Source organism: Rhipicephalus sanguineus, chromosome 1 (assembly GCF_013339695.2).
Source record: "Rhipicephalus sanguineus isolate Rsan-2018 chromosome 1, BIME_Rsan_1.4, whole genome shotgun sequence".
NCBI lineage: Eukaryota > Metazoa > Arthropoda > Arachnida > Ixodida > Ixodidae > Rhipicephalus > Rhipicephalus sanguineus.
Window position 1 is genome coordinate 225397103 of NC_051176.1, and position 23961 is coordinate 225421063.

The 23961-nt window shown below is 44.3% G+C and overlaps 1 protein-coding gene across 1 annotated transcript in view; it reads left to right on the plus strand.

Moving 5' to 3' along the window:
* The window catches only part of LOC119373380 (1-acylglycerol-3-phosphate O-acyltransferase ABHD5), a 37746-nt gene that overhangs the window by 4311 nt on the left and 9474 nt on the right, over positions 1-23961 (plus strand). The window contains exons 2-6 of the mRNA XM_037643407.2: positions 39-187; positions 3484-3783; positions 5672-5929; positions 14076-14190; positions 22781-22897. Coding sequence (XP_037499335.1) covers positions 39-187; positions 3484-3783; positions 5672-5929; positions 14076-14190; positions 22781-22897 — 939 coding nt within the window. The remainder of the gene's footprint in view (positions 1-38; positions 188-3483; positions 3784-5671; positions 5930-14075; positions 14191-22780; positions 22898-23961) is intronic.

The following is a 23961-nucleotide window of genomic DNA, read 5'->3' on the forward strand; positions in this document are numbered from 1 at the left end:
GTGTGTGTGACAAAAGCTCGTATGTATGGGGTGCACAGGTTGCGACTGCTGAAACACACATGCCTGCTGGCGGACACCTTGTTGAGCAGCTTGATTGACCTTGTTCCCAGTTGGATCTCCAGTTACATCCGATGGTGCCCCACTTCATCTGAGCACCTTGAAGAGGCTGAGCGAAAGTTGCTGTCTTGTAAGTTACTGAGTTCTCCTATGACTTGGTAAGGATTTGCTTTAGAAGGATACTAAAGAACAATACTAAATCTGTTTAGACTGGTAAGGAACACCAAATTTTTCTGAATTGATTTGATAAAGTATTGATGTGATCAGGAGGCGTCGAACAAAGAATGTTGCTGGAGCCAACATTTTGGCAAAGGGAGCTTATCTTATTTATTCAGCCCCTGATGAAGACAAGTTCCCTTGTTGAAACGTTTGCAAAAAAATGAAACGAGGGCCGCCAACTGTCTAAAGTTTTGCCATGCCACCAGTTACGTAAAAACATAATTCTACCTACTTTTGAGCAGAATCAGTCTAGAAATTTTTCGTCTTCACAGATTACCTTGGGCAAGGCCAGTAGCATGCCATACTGGTATACTCAGACATGACATATAGAGGGTTAATACCATATCACCATGGAAACTTCTTTCTTTTATTGTATGATGTTGAAAACAAGATGGATAGCTGGAGAAAATCGTTGTGTTTAGCAAATCATGGTGTACAATAGGCTTGTAGCAGTGGAAGCCTTCATGTTCTTATTGTTGCATTTACTCTCTGTACTCCACACCCAGTGTTATGAATCGCCACAAAGAAATGACTCTGTTCTTGTGATGAGAAGTCATGATTAGCCTTCATGGTTGGCTGTCTCGGATGTATAGGTGCTTTTGGAGATAAAGAACCTGTTACGCCGTATTTTCGTAATGCCTGTCCGTAATGTTAAATGTGACCGAATAGCATTGTTTGAGTGCTTTCAGGGAAAAGCCAGATGTTCGGCTTGCTGCTTAATAATGGCCAACACTGGCTTGGAGGTTTGGTCTTTTCACAGTGGTAATGATGATGAAGAGGAAAGTAAGGATTGAATAGAAAAAGTTTGTTCAGCAAATACAGAGTTGGCACATGAAAGACCTTAGTGTTTTATTTATTTATTTATTTGAATTCCCTCAGGGCCCGAAGGCATTACAGAGGGGAGTGGGTTACATTTTTAATACAACATAGTTAAAAAAGAAAAAACTTGGGGGTTACATAGATACAATGAAGAAAACCAACAATAAACAGTGCACAGTAAAAGAACAAAAAACAGTTGATTTAGAAATGCAAAGCAAAACAGGGTCTAATACAACAAGGAATCAACGCTAACGAAATAACACTCAAGCACAAGCACGTGCCTATGAACCAAAGAATGCATCGTTGTAGCAATATGTGTCAATATATAGGCGTATACAAAAAAAAAAGGAATACAAAATGGCTACTCAAAAGTCGAAATACTATAATCTTACAAAATACCATTATAACAACAACAGGTTAGTTACAGCAGCCTTAAACTTAGGGTTATCAGTAATCTCGATGACAGATCGGGGAAGGTGATTCCAACTTGCTGGCGTACGGGGGATGAATGAATTGTAAAAATGGTTGGTGTGGCATGTCGGAATACCAACTTTATGACGATGGTCGATGCGAGCAGATACGTAAGAAGTAGGGGTTATCAATTTATTCTTGAGGGTCGGATTGTTGTAATATACCTTGTGGAACAGGCAGAAGCGAGATATTTTCCTACGTTCCGAAGGCAGAGGTAATGATAAACTTGTTTTCATGGAAGTGACACTGGAGATGTGATGATAGTTAGAAAGAATGAAACGAGCAGCCCGGTTCTAAATGGATTCAGGCTTATAAATCAGCGTTTCTTGACTGGAGTCCCACACATATGCAGCATATTCTAGTTTGGAACGGACTAATGATTTATAAAGAAGTAATTTTACAGGTGTTAACTAGACAATAAAGAAAAATCCTGTTGTGTTGAGAGCATTATATAGCTCCAACCAATTCAAGATGGAGCTTGGTGAAACCTGTTACATGTTGAAGTTACAAACAAGCTGAACTGATTTTGCTTTTTTGACCAGGAGTACAAGAGTTTAGGAGTGAGAATGAAGAAGTGGAGAGAAAAGAAAGAAAGCATGTTTTTCTACCTTTGCAGTACAGTATTGTCTCCAGTAGGAAGAAAGTGTGTGTATGTGTTTGATATTGAAGGAAAGGTTGTTGACTTGGTCTGTTACAGATTACTAATTTGTATTCACTGTACATGTTGTAGTAAACAACTATTTTGGGGTATTGGAGTAGTGTGCTACTTACGTGGACTAAACATAGATAACTGGTTAAATTAGATTAAATTGTGGCTCTGCTCTTTTGCATTCATTCACCATTATATGTGCATAGCTCTGATTCATGCTGCCATGCCAAGGTTTTGGGCTTCTGCATGCGTAGCAGTTCACTGCATAATTCCTATATCTTGTTACACAGAAAACATGGCCCCATCTACTTCTTCAGTTATGATATTTTTCCTTTTGTATTCTGGTTATGTGGGGGCATATTTAGGGAGTGGGTTCAGTTTCTTAAGAATCTTAAGAGTAGCAAACCAAGATGCACATATGCTAGTTCCTTCTTTGTGTAGACGGTAAATCAAGGGAACACGTTTGCTGATTGGCAGCACACTGTATTAATGAAGGTGTTTTCTATTTCTTGCTGGAACTCCTTTGCTGCAATGGCCTTGGGCACTACATGGTAATTGTTGAACAAAGTAGGAAAGTAATACACATTTAAAATAGGAAACTTGGGAAACACGTAATTTATGTTAAAATTGATTCTGAAGTGCTGGACTTGCCATCATTGACATTGTCGCGATGCCTTACCAGAGAGAAAAATTTTCCGATGTGTAACAGTGTGGTTAGTTACAATGATGCTGCCTATTCAGAAAGTAATAATAAATGAGTGCTGCACATTTTTTTATGGTTGTGCTCACATGTAACAGCTGCAGCAGTCTCAGCAGTGGAGCAAACTAATTATCATTATATGGTGGTGTATCTACCTCTGGGAAACCGAAAGTGGTTCGTAGAAACAATTACTTGCAGTAAATTATGGGGCTGTGACTCCTGACTTGCCCCTATTTTTCTAGGATTTTGAGTGATTGGAATTTTGTTTAACAAAGAAAAATAACAGGTTAAAGAGGTGATGCTGGTGCTTCTTAGTGTGTTTTTGTATGAACATAAACTGTATGATTGCATGTTGTAAACTGTTGTGTAGAGATTTTATTGAAGCAAAATGCTTTTGTTGTCATAAGAGCTTGGAAGTAGTAATAAAATAAGTATCCCAGCGCTCGTATCATCACCTATTTATCTTAAAATCGTGCCATCAATGTGAAGCAAGCCTTGGAACAAAAGAAAAGCACCCGACTGCCAGTGATGCTAATGTTACTTTTTATTGGTTTGTTGTTTTCTGTAGATGTGAAGCTGCCTGTTCGATCGACATACGTGACCATAGACTCAATCCTGGGCTGCAAGGGCAGCCACCAAATACGTACCCTTCAACTAGGTCCTAGCACCAAAGCAGCTGTCGAGGAGGAGCGGGTTCCACTTGTGTTGGTGCATGGTTTTGGCGCAGGAGTGGCTCTGTGGCTGCTCAACCTGGATTACCTTGCCCAGGACCGCACAACATACTGCTTTGACCTGCTGGGCTTTGGCCGCAGTTCACGACCGCGCCTCTCGAGGGATTCTTTGGAGGCTGAATACCAGTTTGTGCAGAGTAAGAGTGCAGTCACTGCTAAAAAAATTTCCTTCCTGAAGCTTGTACAGACTTCACACTCAATAACAAGCAATGTACAGCTTGTCTACATTGTAGTTATCTTCAAGTTCTTTATTAGCTTAAGTGACTGCTAATTGCTTTGTGCCTTTAAAGTGGTGTGATTCATCAAAAAGAAATACATACAAGTGACAGGTGTTCAACTAGTGTATTCTAAATACAAATTTTCGAAATACATGCCGTGGAAAGTAACAAGGCACCTATAGTCTCAGGGATAAAATATATAATCCATGTGCTCAAGTGGATTAATAATGGATTTGGCAAAGTGTTGTGGTGTTTGCTTGCACTAAAGCCTTTATAAAAAAATCAGTTGAAGCTGGCCCTTGTAGAACTTTCATGTGCTAACTGTCCATGTCTATGGTTACCATGGGGCAGTGCTGTTTGTATCAGAGACACTTTGGCATTGTGCCAGACATCTGTGTGCTTTATAAACTACAATATTACAGCCTTATTTTTAAAAATTTTGTGGACTAAACCAGTTACTAGCTTAAACATGAGCTCATTCAGTGGAAGCCTGGTTCTTGTTAAATTCGTAGCTTGCAAAAGTAGTGAAATTAATGGCGAATTCCACTGGGAGATCCGGAGCGGCTGCCGAAATCCTGGAGCGAGCGCTCGGATTGTACCAAGCCAAATCTGCCAGTGGAACACGTGAATTCTCCGCGTGAGGTCGCTCCGGAAGTTGTTTATGCATACGTCACGTAAATTGGCTCCGGGAACTATTTCTGCTTCCGCTCTGTGCGTTTCCATGGGTCGCCGCTGCAAAGCGCGCATTTCGACCCCGCAGTGGCGTAAAGCAGGCGTGCCGTTTTCTTGTGTTGCGCTGACAAATATGGACGAGCACATGGAGATCTCTTCTTCGATGTAGCCGATAATCTTCGGGCATGCAAACAGTGGGTCAGGGAACATTTCTTCGAACATAATTTCGTATGCTGCTACTACTGTCAGAACTCGTGCTCTCGCTATCGCTCAGAGCAAGAAGCAAGCCAGAAGCTCGCCCAGCAGAGTCAAACAACGCCATTTTAGGAATGTAAACAAGTGCACAGGGTGATCAGACTCCACCTTAAACACGCTGAAGACAACCGAGTTGCCCGACTGTACCGGAAATGACATCACCGCATTGCCGGAGTTCCGGCGAAATCCACCTCTGCAAGACTGAGCAACTCGGAACGCTCCGTCGTGGAATGGGTTGCTCCGAATCTGCCAGTGGAAAACGCGAACTTGCTCCGAATCGACCAGTGGAACGCAGATTCTCGCGGAGCAAGAAAACTTGCTCCGGCTCGACCAGTGGAATTCGCCATAAACCATGCACCATGGTTACACCTAAGTGCCCTAGATTTACCAAAAAAAAAAAGAATCTGCAGAGAATGTACGGCTCGACCAGTGGAATTCGCCATAAACCATGCACCATGGTTACACCTAAGTGCCCTAGATTTATAATAATAATAATAATAATAATGTTTATTTGCCATCAGTACAAAAATATTTACCAAAAAAAAAGAATCTGCAGAGAATGTAAACAGAATTAACTTGCACCTTAGTGCAATGAGGATAGCTTATTTTTGGAGACTTCTGTTGGTGCACAGGAATAGGACAGTTCATAAATTGTGAGGTGTCTTGACAGTTACTTCACACTGTGATTGAGTGAGCTGTCACAAGCACTTTTGTTAGTGCTGCTTCTTGTTCAGTGGAAGCTGAGGCATCATCTATTTAGTTAACCAAGGCACTATGTGGAACTGGGCACATGCGCTGATAATGACTGTTTAAAAAAAAATGACCGTTCTTAAGTTATTTTTTATTGGAATGGATTAATCTAACATTTTTCTCACTGTAGGCATTGAAGAATGGCGAGCACAGGTCGGTCTCGACCGCTTTGTGTTGCTGGGACACAGCATGGGTGGCTTCCTGGCTGCCTCGTATGCAATACGCTTTCCCGAGCGTGTGGCCCACCTTGTGCTTGCGGACCCATGGGGTTTCCCTGAGCGCAACACTCCCCGTCCGGCGCTGCAGCTCCCGAGTTGGGTCCGTGTGGTCTCCACCTTGCTCAGCCCTTTCAACCCATTAGCAGCTGTGCGGATTGCAGGGCCTTGGGGTTAGTTGGTACTTTCTTGACATCTGCTTCTCTATTTTCTCGTAACCTTACTGTGCATGCACCTGACCCCAGTGGAGAAGCTGAGAAATACTTAAGAAACCCATGAAAGAGTGTTTAAACAATTCAGGTTGTTTCCATGTTAACCACTGGTGCAAATTACTATTCCAGATACTGCTCTTTAGCTTCACTCTTCTTAAGTGTCAACCCTTGTTACCGTCATAACACTGTATCTGACTACTGCAAGTAGTAGTACTTGTTCGTCATCTATTTTGCTAACACAGAAGTGTGCTTTGAACATCCCAGCCAGTTGTTGGTGGGAAGCAATGTTATGAGCTTGGGGCAGTTGGAAAACTTGCTCAAGGAGGTGGCACTAACTAGAATAGCTCGGCAAACTCACTCATGAGTCAACTCACTCAGACTCACTGAGACTCAGATCTGGCCTTGAGTCTGAGGCCCGTATTCACAAACCAACCTTATCTTAACGCTATAAGGCTCCCTTTTATATGGAAGGGAAAAGTCTAAGGATGAGAAAAGGCCGCAGTGCATTTCAGAAACTCGCCTTATTCGGTTTTAAGGTAGCCTTACGGAAGGCGGCCTTGTCGTGATAAGGAACGAGCATGGGAGCGAGGCTATGAACTTTTGCTGGCTGATTGTTGGTTTATTAGCAAGAAAAAATAGCTATGTGCTCCTCAAAACAATAAGACAAATGCAGGAACGCATGACCGTGCGAGTTGCGGAAAGAACGCGTATCGTCTGGTTGCGCCGTGTGCTCCTTTTCTTTGTTATCACTTTACCGTTGTCATAGCAACCGTCCGCTTGCGTAGACGCGCCGCCGCAAGCGGAGGCAGTCGAAGACGCGCCGGCATGAGCCGGTCCACGGAGCGCTCATTTCTACGAGGGCACCAACGGACGCACCAAGTTGCGAGCCGTTTTCTCCGTCTGCCTGCGTGTGTACGTGTGTGGATATTTGCGTGTATCACACATATGCCTTGTTATTGAGTGCGGCAGAAAGGCGAAAATTGAATTTTACTGAAGATCCAGCGCTGCTCATCGACTTGAAAGCGTCGCATTGAGGTAGCACGGGGTGTTCAGTGAAGGACAACACGAGAAAGTGGGAGCAGCTCAGAGCAGCAAAAGCGACGTGCGGCCGTACAGCGGCTCTGTGAGTGCAAAAAAGTGAGAAAAAATATATCCCATACCGCAGTGAAACACGCTCGCTTCCGCGCCGTACGCGCAGTGATTTTTTCACACGTTTATTATGCGGGGCAGTGTGGCAAGCGTATGTCCACCAAGTCACCGTTCACAATTTAAAAAGTGCCTGTGCCGAAGAAACAGAGCGCCACCAGCAGCTGAAGGAGGGGGGGCACGGGAAAACCGATGTATTGGACTGTTCGTTTCCAGCGGCAAGCTCGGGGACATGAAGTGCTCGCTTCGAGAAGTGGAGTCTGCTCAGCAACACACCGTCGCTGAACTATTCCTTGGAATTTTGACGGTTCCCGAGCACGTACTTGCAGCGTTAATTGCACATATGGACGCCGTTCGCGTACGTCACCTTTTCTTTAATGACTTTGTACAGCTTCTTGCGTAATAAGCCGTAGCGCGCCGCATAAGTGGCGCCTTAAGGTAGCTGCCGGGCTACCTTATCGAATGCCACCTTTTCACGGCGATAAGGTTAAGGAAAGGCTGGATTGGTGCATAAGGTTTGTTTATAAAACGTGCTAAGGTGCTGAAAAGGTAAGGAAGGCAAAAGATAGGGATAAGGTTGGTTTGTGAATACGGGCCTGAGTCTGAGTGAGTCCGGGTGAGTAATATTTCAGTGAGTTTGAGTCCGAATGAGTCCAGTTGAAGAAAAATTTAGTGAGTCTGAGTCCGAGGGAGTCCAACAGAGGAAAATATTGGCGAGTTTGAGTCGGAGTGAGCCCTAAGTGCAAAATATATTTCTTGAGTGAGTCGAATGAGCTCGACCTTTCGTTGCCGACTCATGGTCCTATCTACTCATATTCGGCACTACTACCAGCCTTACATCGTCTTCCGTTTATACTCAAGTCTATTCACACATCTCATCACACTAACATTCATGCGCCACCTCAGTATTTATTGATCAGAGGTGTGAGTTAGGGGAGAGTCTGAGTGAGCTTCCATCTTTTGGCCGACCTGTGCTAACTAGTCGCCCATCTGAGAGTTGCTGGCTTTGACTTGTGACGAGTTCACATTGCACAGCAGACAATGCGGCTTGGGTAGTGCATACCTGCCGATGAGCTCTTTGTCCTGGAAACTGACACCTGTTCATTGTCAGCAAGTCATAATTTCACAAAATGAAGTTCGGCCTTTTGACATTGAGTGCATTTTGCACTTTCACACTTCCACGAGTCAGAGCAGACGACTTTTGTGGTGCTTCACTTTCACAAACTGCCGCAGGCAATAAGCAAAGGTGAATAACTACTGTACTAAGTAAATTTTGATGGTGGTTTCTTCTGAAGTGAAAGGCCATCATGCTGAGCTATACTGAGCCGGGCTGTCGCTGTTATACACTTATACACCAGCGACATGAGGTGGATACATGCATGCTGCAATACTTTGCAAGAGGAACGTAGGGCATTGCAATTGCCACATTACATTCCATGATGTTTGTACGTACCCCCCCCCTAGTTTGAAGGAGGGGTGTCATAACTTTTCGTCTCCCATTCTGCATTCCTGCCAATCTACGTTAGGTTTATTTGCACAAACAGAACCAACATTTACAGGTAATGCACATAGTCACAACAAAAATGCTGTAACGTTCATGGGGAACCCTTCAAAATATTTTTGTTAAAATGTATGTTTATGTTGATGCATTTATATTAGGGATGGACGAATAGTAAGTTTGAGGTTTGAACCGAATAGTGATTTGGTCGAATAATTTCAAATTGAATAGTTTGTGGGGTCTTAAACCGCTGCCGCCCTCGGAACACACGGACACAGTTCACGCGGTCGGGCAACACAACGTAGTGGTTTATTAAAACACTTCTTTACATATATGGCGTGCTCGCCGGCCGAATTAGTAAACACGTAACACGTAACAACGAATACTGGGAGACATATGACACACTCAAGAGAATGTAAGACATGCAATACAATATTACATAATACATACTTAAGACATAAAATAAGACAACATAATACAATACAAATGCGAAGGCGGCGCCGCAGATGCACGACTCACCACGAAGGCCCGAGGGAAGCGAGCCGCGGTACCGACCCCCACGGACCCCGCGGCCGTCGTCCATCCGCGCGCGCTGCCACACCCGAAAAGAGCGATTCACTGCTGTTTCTATGCGCCGGCCTAAATTCGCGGCGGCGATGCCGGCGCCACCGTGCTAAACTCGGATTACAGACAGCGCATCCCTGGCCTTGGACGAAGGTCTCCGCTTACGCACAAAGCACGTGCGTGCAAACACAGCGGCCGCGCCCAAGTTACGGCAGGGATATAGCACCCCCACATCCCCCCAACCTTAAATCAAAACCATATCCCGGAAAACTTAAAAAAACGAACTGCTACACAAGCTCTACGAAAGAACAAGTGGCGTAAACGTCCCTACAGAATGTCCGTGCACCGCGATGCAGCCGCTGGTCGACACCGCTGCGCTGGCTTGACCTCAGTCCCGGAACCGCAAAGGTAACGTGGCCGTCGGCGCGAGAGAACGTCGCTCGCACCGACACGTCTTCTGGTTGCGGGCAGCACTCAACGAGGGCGCCGATTTGAAGGCAGCCACGCAGGTCACGGCATGTCGGCCATCGGTGAAGACGATGTGCAGCAGACAGCCAGCCGCGGGTTACAACTCCCGCTGCGTACACGCTCGAGAGAACGGGGCAGTCCGGCTAGCAATGACATCGGCGGTGACTGAGACGACAAATGCAAGTGAACGGTTGCTTTTCTTAGCTTAATCGTGCCACGCAAGCTAAAATAAGGGAAGCTGAGTGCAACAACTCGACGCCACGATCCAACGGGTTGTGTCTCACGTGCAACAGGCAGCTAAGCAAAGCCTTAAGCCTAACGACTCGCTCGACAACAACCGACATCCAAAACAAGCACTCGCACAGGCGCAGAAGAGGCAGCCGCGAGGAGACATCAGCTCTCTGAGGTGGCCCTAAGCGCTTGCTGCACACAGCAGCTTACCGAGCGATCGGCGTCCACCGTCCCGGACGATGTCACGACGCCCCGGCATTTATTTCATTTATTTCATTTATATTCCTTGGTATTACGTGCCAAAACCATGATATGATTACGAGGCACGCCGTAGTGGCACCGGATCAATTTCGACCACCTCGAGTTCTCTAACGTGCACCTAAAGATAAGTATATACACGGATGTTCTTGCATTTCGCCCCCATCAAATTGCGGCCGCCGTCGCCGTGGGAATCGTACCGGTGTCCTAGGACTTAACAGCGAAACAGCTTAACCGCTGAGCTACCACCGCGGGCAGAGCAACATTTCGATGCATGTACACACCGAATTTCCCGTCCGATCGCCCGCTACAAAGCGCACGGCATCATTAATAATCATCATCAACAACTAATATCTCATAGCGGGCCCGGGTCGGACCTGGTCATGAACAAGCGCGCCCTGGATTAATTTAGTAATGAACACCCGGACCCAGGCCGGGCCCGGGCTCGGGCTGGGTACGGTCAAGTATGCCCGGGCCCGGGCCAGGCCCGGGCTTGGAACCACGGGCCCGGGCCGGGCTTGGGCTGGGTTCGGTCATGTACGCCCGGGCCCGGGCTGGGCCCGCGCTTGAAACCACGGGCCCGGGCTGGGCCTGGGCCGTAAAATCCGGCCCGTGCAGTGCTCTAGTGCGGATTTCCCCTGAATGGATGGTTGGTTTCACGGCATACAGTCTTGGGCAGTAACTAGTTACTAGTAACGCGTTACCGGTAACTAGTTACTTTTTTCAGTAACTTGTAACTGTAACTGGTTACTTTTAAGTTAGAGGAACTTGTAACTGTAACACTGTTACTTTTTTCGCAGTAACTGTAACGGAAAATACCGTTACAGTTACTTCTGTCTTTATGAAAAATTATCCAACAGCAACACTTTTTCGAACTTTCTTCTTTACCATATATCCTCTCCACCCCTCAACTTTCCAGAATAAGGCTCCCCTCGCAGTTTAGGAGAGGAGGTGACTAAGCGTATTATCTTCCCTGCAGAAGACCGAGGTTGGAGGTCTGTCATTAACTTAACATGTAAATCAATCGTGGTTCAACTGAACAGCCTGCTCAGTTCGCGTCCGTTTTTTTTTTCAGCATATATATCCTTTTCGTCACTTGAGCATCTAGCTATGTTCTTGGTGTACAGGTGGAAGAGCATTAGGATGCCATGTTTATCGTCTCCCTCGTCTGAGGCTCCGAGCTAATCGTGTTTGACAGGTGGCTAGAAAACAGCAGAACGCGAAACGGCTAAGGCCAGAAATTCCGTGAACTAGCGAAGCGATATTTTAAAACTTCTTTGTAACTGGTTGTAAAATGTTTACTCCGACTTAATGCAACAATTATTAACAAAATGACAAACGTTTCACCTCCAATGCAGGTGGCATCCTAAAAAAGAAAAAAAAATGAGCCGAGGTCAACTAGTCCACTAGTCACACATGTCCTTGTAAATGTCCAGTGGGGGGCCGCGGCTGTTTTTGCAAGCCACGGCGAATGAACCACGATTCCAGGAGTTGCTTTTCCCCCTTCGTTCACAAACCGGTGTCGTCGCATTGTTTAGGTCAAAGCTATGACCTGTCATCCAGCAGTGCTCAACAAGCTCGGTCTTAAACGCGTTGCATGGGTTGCTTTAGCGACATTCCGCTTGAGTTCTTTAGGCTTCGTTGATCATTTCCTGCCCGTTTCGCCGATCCCCGCATCGCACTTTTAGATACCGCCATGATCATCCGCAGGTGTGCAGTCTTAGGATTTCGTGAACACTCGTTGTCATGTTCCAAGGTATAATAACGGCACTTAAAAAGGGTTTGTATGCCCAGCGGACCGGTAAGACCGGTAAGAGGCGTTCAAAGTGATTGCTGGTGTTGGGCCCCCTTTTATGTTTCCTTCATCTAGGGTTTTAGGACGTGCAACCCTTATTAAGTAAATTCTATAATTTGATTTGTGATCTATTATTTTATACAGTAACGGAAAAGTAACGACGTTACTTTTGCACAGTAACTGTAACTGTAACAAGTTACTTTCGGAAACTCTGTAACTGTAACTGTAACAGAGTTACTTTTTTGGCTTAGGTAACTGTAACTGTAACACTGTTACTTTTTATTGGTAACGTGCCCATGACTGACGGCATAGCACTCTGACGCTGCAGTTAAACCACCTTTACAGGGGGTTATATCTGCTCAAATACATGTATACATAAATTCATTCATTTCGAACAATCTAAATTCCCGTTGAAGTGAATTCGAATACTGTAATATTCGTTCGAATATTCGAAGCTCCCGAATAGTCGCCCATCCCTAATTTATATACTTTCACTTGGCTCATGCTGAGGGTATTGCATCGTTTGCCTTGAAGTGAACAAATTTAAAGGGGTACTGACACAAACTTTTGCGGCCGAGATAGCTTGCGGCATCGATTCTGATGAACATGCGTATATCATCTGCAAAATACCAACAGCGAATATAGCTTGGAGGTTATTTTAAATGAATTTTAAAGTTTGCGTGAGTGATCGACATCCTCGCTCTACTGACACTCTCAAAGGGGACCCTTGGGGACCCCCTACTTCCCTCACGTGACTACGCTGCAACAAGTTATGATGACGTCATAGCCGCCATGTTTTTTTGCCGCGTTTGCTCCAGCAGCCTACCTCTCGGTGGCGGCTCGCGAACCGTGCGGAAGTGCGTCACAGTTCTGTGTGCTGACGTGACCTAGCGCTGCACCCACTAGGTGGTGATAGTTGCACCCGGAGGCTTGTCGTTTTTTAAACCGAAACTGACACTAGTCGGTAATGAGGAGCCTGTAATTATCTGTCGTGTGCTGCAGCAAACGATGTGTCGTGTTATGACTAACAGGCCCCCAGCAACAGATCGCAGAAAAAAAATGCGAAGCCAAAATTTTTGTGCCAGTACCGCTTTAACTATTTTTCTCCAGTGTATAATTACTTTCTGTTGATACTTTCAGTGGTGTTAGGCTGCTTCGTTGAAATGCCTGTATCAGGGATTTGTATAAGTATGCGGGGTGGCAGCCATGTATGAAAGCTGGTCATGAGGAGCTGCACTACTCAGACCAGTGGTATCGTCATTAGCACTGGATAGCAGTGATGTGGTGTTGGCACTACAGGCAGTGTTTACTTCAGAAGAGATCAACATCGGAAGTTGCTCTGGTCTTTGTCACAAATGATCTTGGGATATGTGCTGGTGTTTTAAAGAAAGCTGGCAGTAGGTTGTGTTTGTTTGTGGTGAGCCCAAAGTCAATGTAACCCTAAGTTGTACTTAGACTTGTCTGGCAGTCTTAGACGCTATAATGTTGAGGGAAATTTATGCTCTACTGAAACTGAGGTATAGCACAAGTGCAAGGCCTCGGCTGTGCGTCAATCCATGGGCAAGAGCATTTGGTGTAAGTGGTGTGTCTGTTGAAAACTAGGTGTCTGGGAAAATGTAAGAATTCAATCTCGTTTATCAGTACAGGGGGGCGGGGGGTCTAGATGTTGGTAAATGGTTAAATGACTAAAGAGTAATATCTGTCTTTAGAAAGACAAATTAAAAAGAAATGGGTTGGATTGTGTTGGCTGCCATATACTGTCATGCTAAATATGTGTGGGAACAGGTTGAATTAACAGGAATAGGTACCTCAAACAGGTCAGCCTGTCTGCATTCATCCTGTCCGCACATTGTGTTTGCATCTATGTGCTCCCATCTTTACCTTGTATTTCCATGCTGAATATAGGTGGTTTCTTTAAATGCATGACACATGGAACACTTGTAGATACCATTATTCTCAAACTTGCTTTAGTGTTTTTGTTTTATCACTGCCTGTTTGCACTATTGTTTGTGCAGTCAAGGGTGCATGCTAACTTATCCATTTGTTGGCATTCATACTTGAACTGCATTGGAATCGCCATTGAAGCCAACCCTGAAAGTTTGCATTAAATGCAAACCTGTACCTTTTTTCTTTTTTTCTTTCACCAGGTCCACGACTAGTAGAAAAGATCAGGCCAGATATTGGAAAGAAGTACGGACATGTGGTGGATGATAAGCAGGCAGTTCCACACTACATATACCACTGCAATGCTCAAACTCCTAGGTAAGATTTTGTTGCTGTTGCATATTATTGTTTATACAGTCGCCGACCGTTTATTCGGAAGCCGAAAATTCGGACAGGCTCGTTTATTCGGACACCTTCGCGGCACTGCCACTCGTCCCATTGAAATAATGTAAACTCGCGACCGAAAATTTGGACCCCACAGTCCGGCGTTCGATTTTTCGGACTCCGACTGGCTGATCGAGGGCAACGTTGAACGCCATGACAAGCTGTCAGCAATGTTTACAACATTTTTGCTAGGTTGCCGGCACTGAAATGTTGCACCGGCTATAAGTGGAAATCGTGTCAGTGTCAAAAGTCCATGCAGAAATTACCGATCTCGAAGGCTGTGTTTGTTGGCTACACGTAACGGTTGCCTTTTGGCTTTAGACAGTCAAGTATCCATTGAACGGCTACCACGGCCAAACAGCAGGCCAAGCCAAGCCAAGATTGGAATAAGCTCGGTGCGGCATTTGAGGTGAATGACGGCGGGTATGAGTATGACGCGGATCCTAATAGACCTTTTTCAAGCAATCCCAGAAGCCCCCGCGGGCGCGCGAAGCACTATGGGAAAAGTGTGTACGGCGAGCCCGCCGGCTGTTCCGTCTCTAGCTGCTCGTTGGCGCAGTGGGAGCACCAAATGAAAAAAACGTGTCGCCGCTGGTTGACTATTATTAAATCCTAAATACTACACATGTCTGAACGCACCTGCATGTATCTCTACACATGAAATGCGAAAGGAATGATGCAGTCAGTGTAGGTATTACCGAGCGGATGTATGCCGGATGTAGCAGTTAAACGGCATGCGAGTTATCACGTGCTGATACATGCAGTCAAAACGTGCTTTCGTGAGCGATGTGAGCTGGAACACCGAATTCGTATTGATTCAATGATTACTTGTTCACAAGCCGCTATGGCATTTAATGCCATAGCGGCTCGTGATCGGGTTTAACCAAACCGTAGAGAGGTGTTACAGTGTTCAGGTATACAAATGATTATTTGATTTTTATAGACAAGTCACTCGCTGTACAAAGAAGTGAGCACATTCTAAACGTGTTTAAAGAAATAGAGATGGGACTAGAATTCACTTGCGAACTTGCGAGATGCTTTGCTCTGATAATTTGCAGTTTCTTGATACATGCTTTTAAGTTTCACTGCGGAGCATGTTTGCGGGCAGTCCCGCATCCATCGAAATTGGTGTTTAAGTTCGTGTCGGCGCATTTGAATATTGTTAAACGAGGAATTGTGATGTCATGATTACGCACGGCATTGGAAGAAAATTTGCACACATAAGATGAGCAGTAGTTTCCATCTGCAAAGGGATCAAAGAGGTGGGATATCCTGCGTATCGCTGTATCGGTTTGCGAAAATCTGTTCGCATGGCAAAGAGAGATTAACACGGACGTCCTCCATCCGTAAATAATGAAGAAACTAGAAATATTGCAGTTATTTCACATATGTATAAGAAGTCGCATGGCCTATAGAACGTGGGGAAGCGATGTGGGGGTGAAGGTTCTGTTTGCCGCCCCAAATAAGCTTAGTCGCATTAAGGTGGCAGGGGTCTGCGGTGGGCAAAGAAAAATGCGGTCAGAGGCATGTCAATTGTTTTGTAAATTGTGTAGGAGTTAACCACAAATTTCTCTTTCTTGTGTTCACATGTACATCGGCCAGACTGGTCGATGTATTAATACGCGCCTCAGCGATCATCAAAATTCATTGAATGGAGCCGTCTCATCTCCCATCGCTATGTCAGTCATGAAAATGTAATCCCATCTTCGAAAGCACAGTAATTTTGTACCATCAACCTACTCAGACAACGCGAGAAATTTCGGAGGCATATCATGTCACAAATAACGCCACACTTTGTGTCAGTCAACCTTCTCAGTCGTTACAAGACAAGGAATTCAACTTTATTACCCGATTCATTCTAAAAATATAGGGCGTGCAACCACGGACACAAGAAAGAAGTCAGGACACCACAAACGCCGGCGTTTGTAGTGTCCTTACTTCTTTCTTGTGTCAGTGTTCGCACGCCCTATCTTTTTAGAATGAATACTTACCAACTAGCTCAGCTCTCTGTTATTCTAAGCTTTAATAACCGACTGTAAGCACGCGCCTTGGTTGTTTGACTTTTTGTGCCTCTTTATGACAAGTGCGACGCGCTCGCATTTTTGTATATATGCTTTTTTCACGCATGCAATAAACTTTCAGTTGTGTGTGAGCGCTGGTTTGTGCATTTCCTTCCTTGTACTGCTCCTTTCTTTTTTCACTCTAAGTATTATTCCAACCAGTAGTTATAGCACCAACGAAGGTTAGTAAGTAATTATCGTTCGATACATATATGGTTCGAGCGACGCAATGAATGTATCTCATTTCCCCAAATGCCGACTACACTTTCTAGTGTACGTATGTTCTCTTCGGCACCCTGATAATATGTGCCGAATTATACAACCGTAAGTCATTTAGTTTTTTAAAAAACAAATTTATAAATTGGTAGTTAAATATCAGAACCTCACACTGTACTCATCGACAGTGTCGATGGACATTGATTTCAAATGCATCCGTGAATCATAGACCGCTCCTGCACTTCATAGGCAACCGAGTTGTATTTTTTTGTCAATTATGCCTTAAGGCGCACTGGTGCCAAAAAGAAATAAATGAAAAGTGACGCTTCTGAGCCGCTCAACTAGTCCAACAGTGGGACAGACGGAAATCGTCGAGAGGCCGTCGCAGCTAAACGCTGAAGTTCGTGATTGAATTGCGCAGTAACATGTTGCACCTTGCCAAATTCACCTTGTCTAAGAAGTCGTGGCATGGCGCAAGCGGAAAGCTACAGCGCGAGGCCCGCGCGCTCGTCGAGGTGGCTGCTGTGGTGTACACACATTTCCCATGACCGCTTGCGCGTCCGTTGGTGGCGCTCGTGTGCTTGAAAAAGGTCTATTCGGACAAAGAGAGTATGACAACAGAAGCGCTGCAACATCAACAAGCCCAACGTCGCTTCCTTTTGGCGTTTGAGGGTTTGCATTGTCAGATGTTTTTGTGGCTAGGCCTGATCTGCATCCCGAGCTTTGTGTCCCGCTCCCTTGTTTGTTGCTTGGTGTGCAAGGCCTGATCTGCTGAAATTGCTCCGATGCTGCCCGTTCCATGTGCGCCGTCGGAACTAAAGAAACGCGGCAACTACAAGGCCCTGACGATGGCGAAAAAAGCGGCGATTATTCACCAGGTGGAAGTTGCATGGGAGTTTTCGCCGAGTTGGGCGATGAGATCATCTGTCAGCTACTCAAACCTGCGCATGTGGACACCGACTGCCGTGACGACGCACCTCCCACACCACAGCCATCAAATGCGGATTTAGCGTAGGCCGTTGCAGTGCTATTGCCGACCATCAGGGTGGCCAAACATTGGCTGAAATACAGGCCGACTTGGTCGCGCGTAAGTGTACATGTGTACAGACGCGCACTAACGAGTTTTTTCTGGCCACTGGGCCAATAAAAGTGCTTTTTTCTGTTGAATTCTTTTTTTCGGACTCCCGATTATTCGGACTTTTCGGCGGTTCCCGCCGAGTCCGAATAAACGGTCGGCGACTGTATTGTCATGGCTTCCTTCAGATTTTCATTATACTTTGCTTTGTGTGGAAAGAGGAATATTTTTTTGTAGTTGAAGTTGGCTTTTCCGAACTGCAATGTTGCTTGACGATTTATTTTGCACCCTTTTTTTGTGTAAAAAAAAAAGAATCTGTTCGGAACTATACTTTGTTTAAATGGTTGGATTTCAATATAATGAAGTTCTGATATAACAAAGTAAAGTACCAATTTTACTGACTTCATTATATTGAAATTTAACTATCTCTGTTGGATTAAAGTAAGAGGAGAGAGGCCTGGCTGATGACTTTCTGCACTAAAGAAAAATGCATGATGAAGCAGGCCTTGTGCAATGCTTTATGATTCACTTACACTGTAATTTATCTTCCATACGTACATCGATACCTCTGGAATGGCGAGTCTTTGGTTCTGCTTAGTAAGAAGCAGTCGTGAAGTATCAGAATCCTCATGGTTCTCATTATCAGTGCCACACATGCTGCTGAGGTGTATGCAGCCTCTGACCATCGGACTGCAGAGCTTCTCGCTATCGGCATATGACTGTGTTGTCAACAGGTTGTTGCAGATACTACTTGTGGGAGGTAGCACATCAGCACCAATATATTGATGTTTTGTGGCTGGTTATATAAAAACAAGCTTCTTGGTTTCCTTTGCCCATTGGTGTTCTTTGATTGTCTTTCGCTTGCTCTCTTTCTTCTTGAGAGAACCTCGTGCATATTTGTCTATTCTGCTTGCTGTAATACAAAAAACAAACTGCCTTTGTCTGCACAAATACTTTGTAAGTTGCTCATGTTTCTGTAGCCTTTACTGACATTTCTTCTCTTGGGCCATACTGTTTCTAAAAGCTGTCAAGAAAATCATGATTTCTAAAGGCTTTAACTAAAATCTCGGTCTGGCGTGTCCTGGTATGCTTACTTGTAATGTGAGATTTTCTGCTATGAATATGCCAGAGAACGAGCTGTCAAGTTTTTCTATGCTGCCGTTCTAGCATGAAATGCCTTTAAGTTTGACTGCCACGTTTTTTCACGTTGCACGATTGATTGCATTTTAAGTAGATGTCTGTCCCTCACATTTCACTGCTCGGATGTTTTTAGTGTGCACTAAAGGCAAATAAAAGTCACAGTTTCGCCGCAAGGGCGAAGCAATGAATGCGATAGCAAGAAATTAATGCTATATGAAGTGAGGCTTGCCAATGGATACTCTCAGTTTGAATAGCGCTCCTGTTGCAAAGGCGGCCGAAGCAGCGAAGGAAACTAGCGTGCTTCAAGTGTCGAGCTGTGACACTTGATAGTTCGCGCTCATCTTCTGTTTGTTCGTTTAGCGGCATCCCTTGAGCTCGAGTGACTATCGTACGCTCCGTAACATGAGCGCGGACATCACGGTGAAAGCTTGAAACATTCCTCTCCCCCTCACCACGAGAAAACCGCGCGAGCAGACAGCGGAAGGGCAAGGTTCTCCCTGCGCAAATATAACAAGCGAGCGAGCTCGCCGACGACTTTTAAATGCGCCCATCGCGCTCCTAGCGCCATCTCGCTGGTAATTATCTCGCTGGTAATCATCTCGCTGGTAATTAGCGCCATCTCGCCAGCAAGTATTTTTGCTTTTTATCAGAATCCAGAAATGCAGAGCAATAATCATCAAGTGTAGTGGACTTGTAACATCATATATTAACCTCAAAGAAATAAAGTACATTCATCTCATTTAAAAAAAAAATAAGAAAATTGCATCAGGCAAAAGAGGAAAACACATGATTGTCCTTAGTAAAAACAGACTTGGAATATGCTTTACATATGACATCTTTCTTTCCTGAATCAAAATACTTTCCAATGGAAGTGGATTTAATTCTTTACTCTAAATAAATAAATATACTTCATAAATGCTACTCATTATGAATCCAATGTGCCAAGATATGTCAAAAAAGGATGACCAATCTTGGCTAACAAATCATGTCAAGTTTTAAAGCAACTTTGCAGAGTATGCTACAATCAGGTAACATGAAAGATTCATGCAGATCTACTGAGACATTCATTATAATTGAACAAATGTTGAACGGATATGCTGTTCACTGATCAGTGACTATTAAAGAAAATTCCCCTCACCACAAAACCGCGCGAGCAGACAGCGGAAGGGCAAGGTTATTCCTGCGCAAATATAAGAAGAAGCGAGCGAGCGAGCGAGCTCGCCGACGACTTTTATGTGCGCCCGTCACGCTCCTAGCGCCATCTCGCTGGTAATGACGAAACGCTTATTATCGCCTGCCGTCTCAGAGTCCGTCCAGCGGTAACGGGTGTGTATATAACGCTCGCCGTTAGCTTTGTGGAGGATCTGCGTTTCGTGGTGTAGTGGATAGCGCCACTCGCTGCGGAGCAAGAGGTCCCTGGTTCGATTCCACGCTGCGGAAGCATTTTTCTGACTTATTTTTCTTTGGGGCTTTTATATATATATACATACTTATACATATACGGTGCATGACGGCGACGACGGCAAAATCCAGCCGAGACTGGCCATATAATTGCTATCACAATAAAAGTGATAGATTAATGCTTGGAAATGACTATAGTGTCAATATTACTGAGAAAAATGCAGAACAGAACATTAGTAAACATTAAGTAAGTGCAGGATGCTACATATTTGCAACTCAACAGAGATGTTCCAATTTATTACACTGCCCTGTTATTTCACACTGGTAGTCAACGAGTGATACAAATATGATTAGTATGTACGTTCCATTTTAACATGAAAGGTAATGCTACTTGTCCACTTCTGTTGATTCTGAAAAAGAACTTATGGACATTACCCTTTATACTATAGGTGGTCTAAATGTTTTGTTAGTGCTTAATCTCGTGCCACCTGTGCTCCTATGTTATGGTGGTTTTGATGCCACGTAATACTGTGCTGGTTCAACTGGCCCACAAAGCTTGCCCTGGCTGCAAGTTGCAGAATATGTCCTGTCCGCATATTCTTGTGAGTATAAATAGCTGAAGTCCAGCATTACAAGTCAAAGTATCGTTATAGGGGGTACCAATGGGTGTATGGTAACCAGCCTTCAGTCATCCTCGAAGGGATGATAAGTAGGTTCTGTCCAGCATAGGCATGTACTTTTTGTCCTTGTCGGGGCAACTGACTGGGTGAGTTTCCTGCCGCCCTGTCATGTTTTTTTGTACAGAAGGTCAGTGTGCCATGCTGGCTCACTCGAAGACTGTGGCAAATAGTGGTGACGATGTTTGCTGTATCATACTGCCGTATTCGTCGTGGGTGACTTGAATTGCAGCAAATTAATGCCCTTCCGTTTGCAATTACCTCTGCAACTGCAGCTATCTCTACCTCTGCAAGTTGTTTCATAGCACGCGATAAATTATGTGAGGCTTTTGGAAAGATACTTTAGCTTAGCATTATTACCCTTTAGTGTCCCTTTAAAACTTTACCATGGCAGCTTAGCAGGTAGGGTGCCGTGCTGCTAAGCTTGAGGATGCGGTTTTGATTGCTGCCTGTTGCAGCCACATTTCGATGGGGTTGAAATGCAAGAACATCCCAATACTTAAGCTTACGTGCAGTATAAAGAACCCCAGATGGTGAAAATTAATCCAGAGCCTGCCACTGCAGCACACTTCATAATCATTTCTTGGTTTTGGCATCTAAAACCTCATATATCATCATCATAACCTTTTAAAACTTAGAATGGGCTGGTAACATGCAGTGTGCAAAGTGTTTTCTTAAGAGTATTTAGACTTTAGACTTTATTTAGGGCATGTCAGTGCCCACAGTTTTACATAAATTCTGTGTTGGACAATTTGGCAACGAACGCCATGGAGCAGAGTTCTTCGGTCATACCAGTTGCGAAACTTTGCTCCTTAACCCCGGACATGCCCATGGACAAATTTGCGGAGGATATCAGACTGACATGGCACCCGAGAGTGACGATAGAAAGCACACCGCATCGCCATGATCGCTGCAGTCTTCTCTGTCATTGCATTAGTTACCATAGCAAGAATTAGGAGAAGTACTTTCAAGAAAGGTTAAAGAGTTCTGTTGCTTCAATATTATCTCTTTAAAATGTAAGCCGCAAATGTAAACGCACTGCACGCTTCATCAATGCGGCATCACTTGTGCAGTGCAACACTAAAAAAATGCCGTTTACTAGCTTGTTTTTCCATGTACAGGTGGCGCTACAATCAGCAGACATCCACAGTTTAGGACAGTGGCATATGTGGATTTTGATACATGGAGCCTATGGGCAATTTTGCAACTTATAGGATTGAACAACTCTGCCACGAAGCACCTACGTTTAATGGGGTTTAGGAATTGTCTGTGTTTGATATAAACATTTTCACTCTGCACTACCAGGATATTCCTCAAGGGCTGCAATTTAGAAATTGATGTAGCAAGCTTTATAGTTTATTTATAGTGTATCCTTTTTTGCATTACTTTCATGTGTCCATGTTCTCCTTTATGGTGGCTAATTGGCCCGAGTGTTTCGCTGCTGAGCCCGTGGCTGCAGGCTGATTCTCGATAGTAGCCATCACATTTTGATAAATATGAGCACAAAAAGTTCCCTAATATTGCTGCTTGGGGTACGCACATTTTTGAAATTATGAATATGCACCAAATAAAGTCCATGCTATTCACTTAGTATTAGATTAGAGAATTATGTAATTTCATTTTGTTGAATATTTGTTTCTCTTGAATGTATAAAGAATAATGCCCCACACTTTTTTTCTTTTTTTGAAGACTCACAAGCCATGCCAAAGTGGCAGTTGCCATTTTGGGGAGGAGCTTATAGGCAGCGATTTGAAATTGAAATCTTTGCAGTTAAGCTTGGGCTATTCCTAATTTCTTGAAGCTTGTAGTTAAAATATTACATTAAGGCAAAAATCAAGAGCTTTCAAGCCTCATTCCATGGTGGTCTGTGTTTGTGCTTGGATTTGTTTTTTTCTTTGTTGCCATATTTGAAAAACTCTCCTAACTAGCGCTTTTGCTACCTTTTGAACATGCAGTGGAGAATCTGCTTTCAAGGCTATGATGACACAGTATGGTTGGGCCCGGCACCCTATGATTAGTCGCATTGGAGAGCTGCACCAAAGTGTGCCTATGACATTCATCTATGGCTCAAGGTCAGTGACTTTCAGTTGTAGTGGTCACTAAGTTGACTATCATGCACAGAAGTACAAAGTGATTTTTATATATTCCATGAGGCTTGTACAAAATTGTGTATAAATATGCATACATATATTCACTGGAAGCACAAACATTGGGGCAAATTAGCTTTGTTTCCCTGAAAGCTGCTTATGTACAAAATATTTAAAATGTTTTAGCACTTGTTGTGGTGATGCTCTCTTGTTGGCTTCTGTACAGTTAGCACCAGATGAAATTAGTAGGCACATCCACTTATATTGGACCTTTATTCATGATTGAAAGGTGTGTCTAGAGGTGGGCACCAGAAGCATAGCTGAGGGTCAGCTCTGGTTCATGGGGCTCTTCAGATACAAACGCATGCGTTCTTTTGAAGTGAGCGTGTGACTAGGTTTGTGAACTCTCATGCTGCTTGTGTGTGCATATGGGCTCCTGTGATTTGCTTCTTCAAGATGTACACTAGTGTGCGATAGTTAAATTATGTTGACAGTGCGGCTGGTGAATGAACGTGTGCACTCAACTTGGCGACCCTTCCAGGGAATCCCATTTTGCTTCATTGAACCACCAGCTTCACTATCATCGTACATTTATAATCGAAAAATGGAAAGATATCTTCAATTGTATTAAAATTACTGTCCACTGGCATGGATGTATGTAGCATTTGAACTCGTGTGAGCTACAGTACTGTTCCAGATTGTCTTTTGAGCATTGATAACAGGATTGCAGGGCGAAGCAACGGCTTCCCTGCAGAGTGTAATATATGTGTCATTTGAGCATCATTATTGTGTATACATGTATATTAGTTGACTTGTCCAGTATCTAGCACAGCTTTGATGGTCTCTCAGCTGCATACGATAACCTCAAGCACAGCGAGAACTTAGCAATGTTTACATGAGCAAAAGTCTTGTGTTGATGGTGTTACATCGTTTTCGAAAACGTAGGTTTACAGGGAACATCAGTCAGGTGAGGATGAATATGTGCCTCCTTCACATGCAGCATAACAGGAAATATGTGGTAGTGTAGAGAATCAAATACGATTTGCATC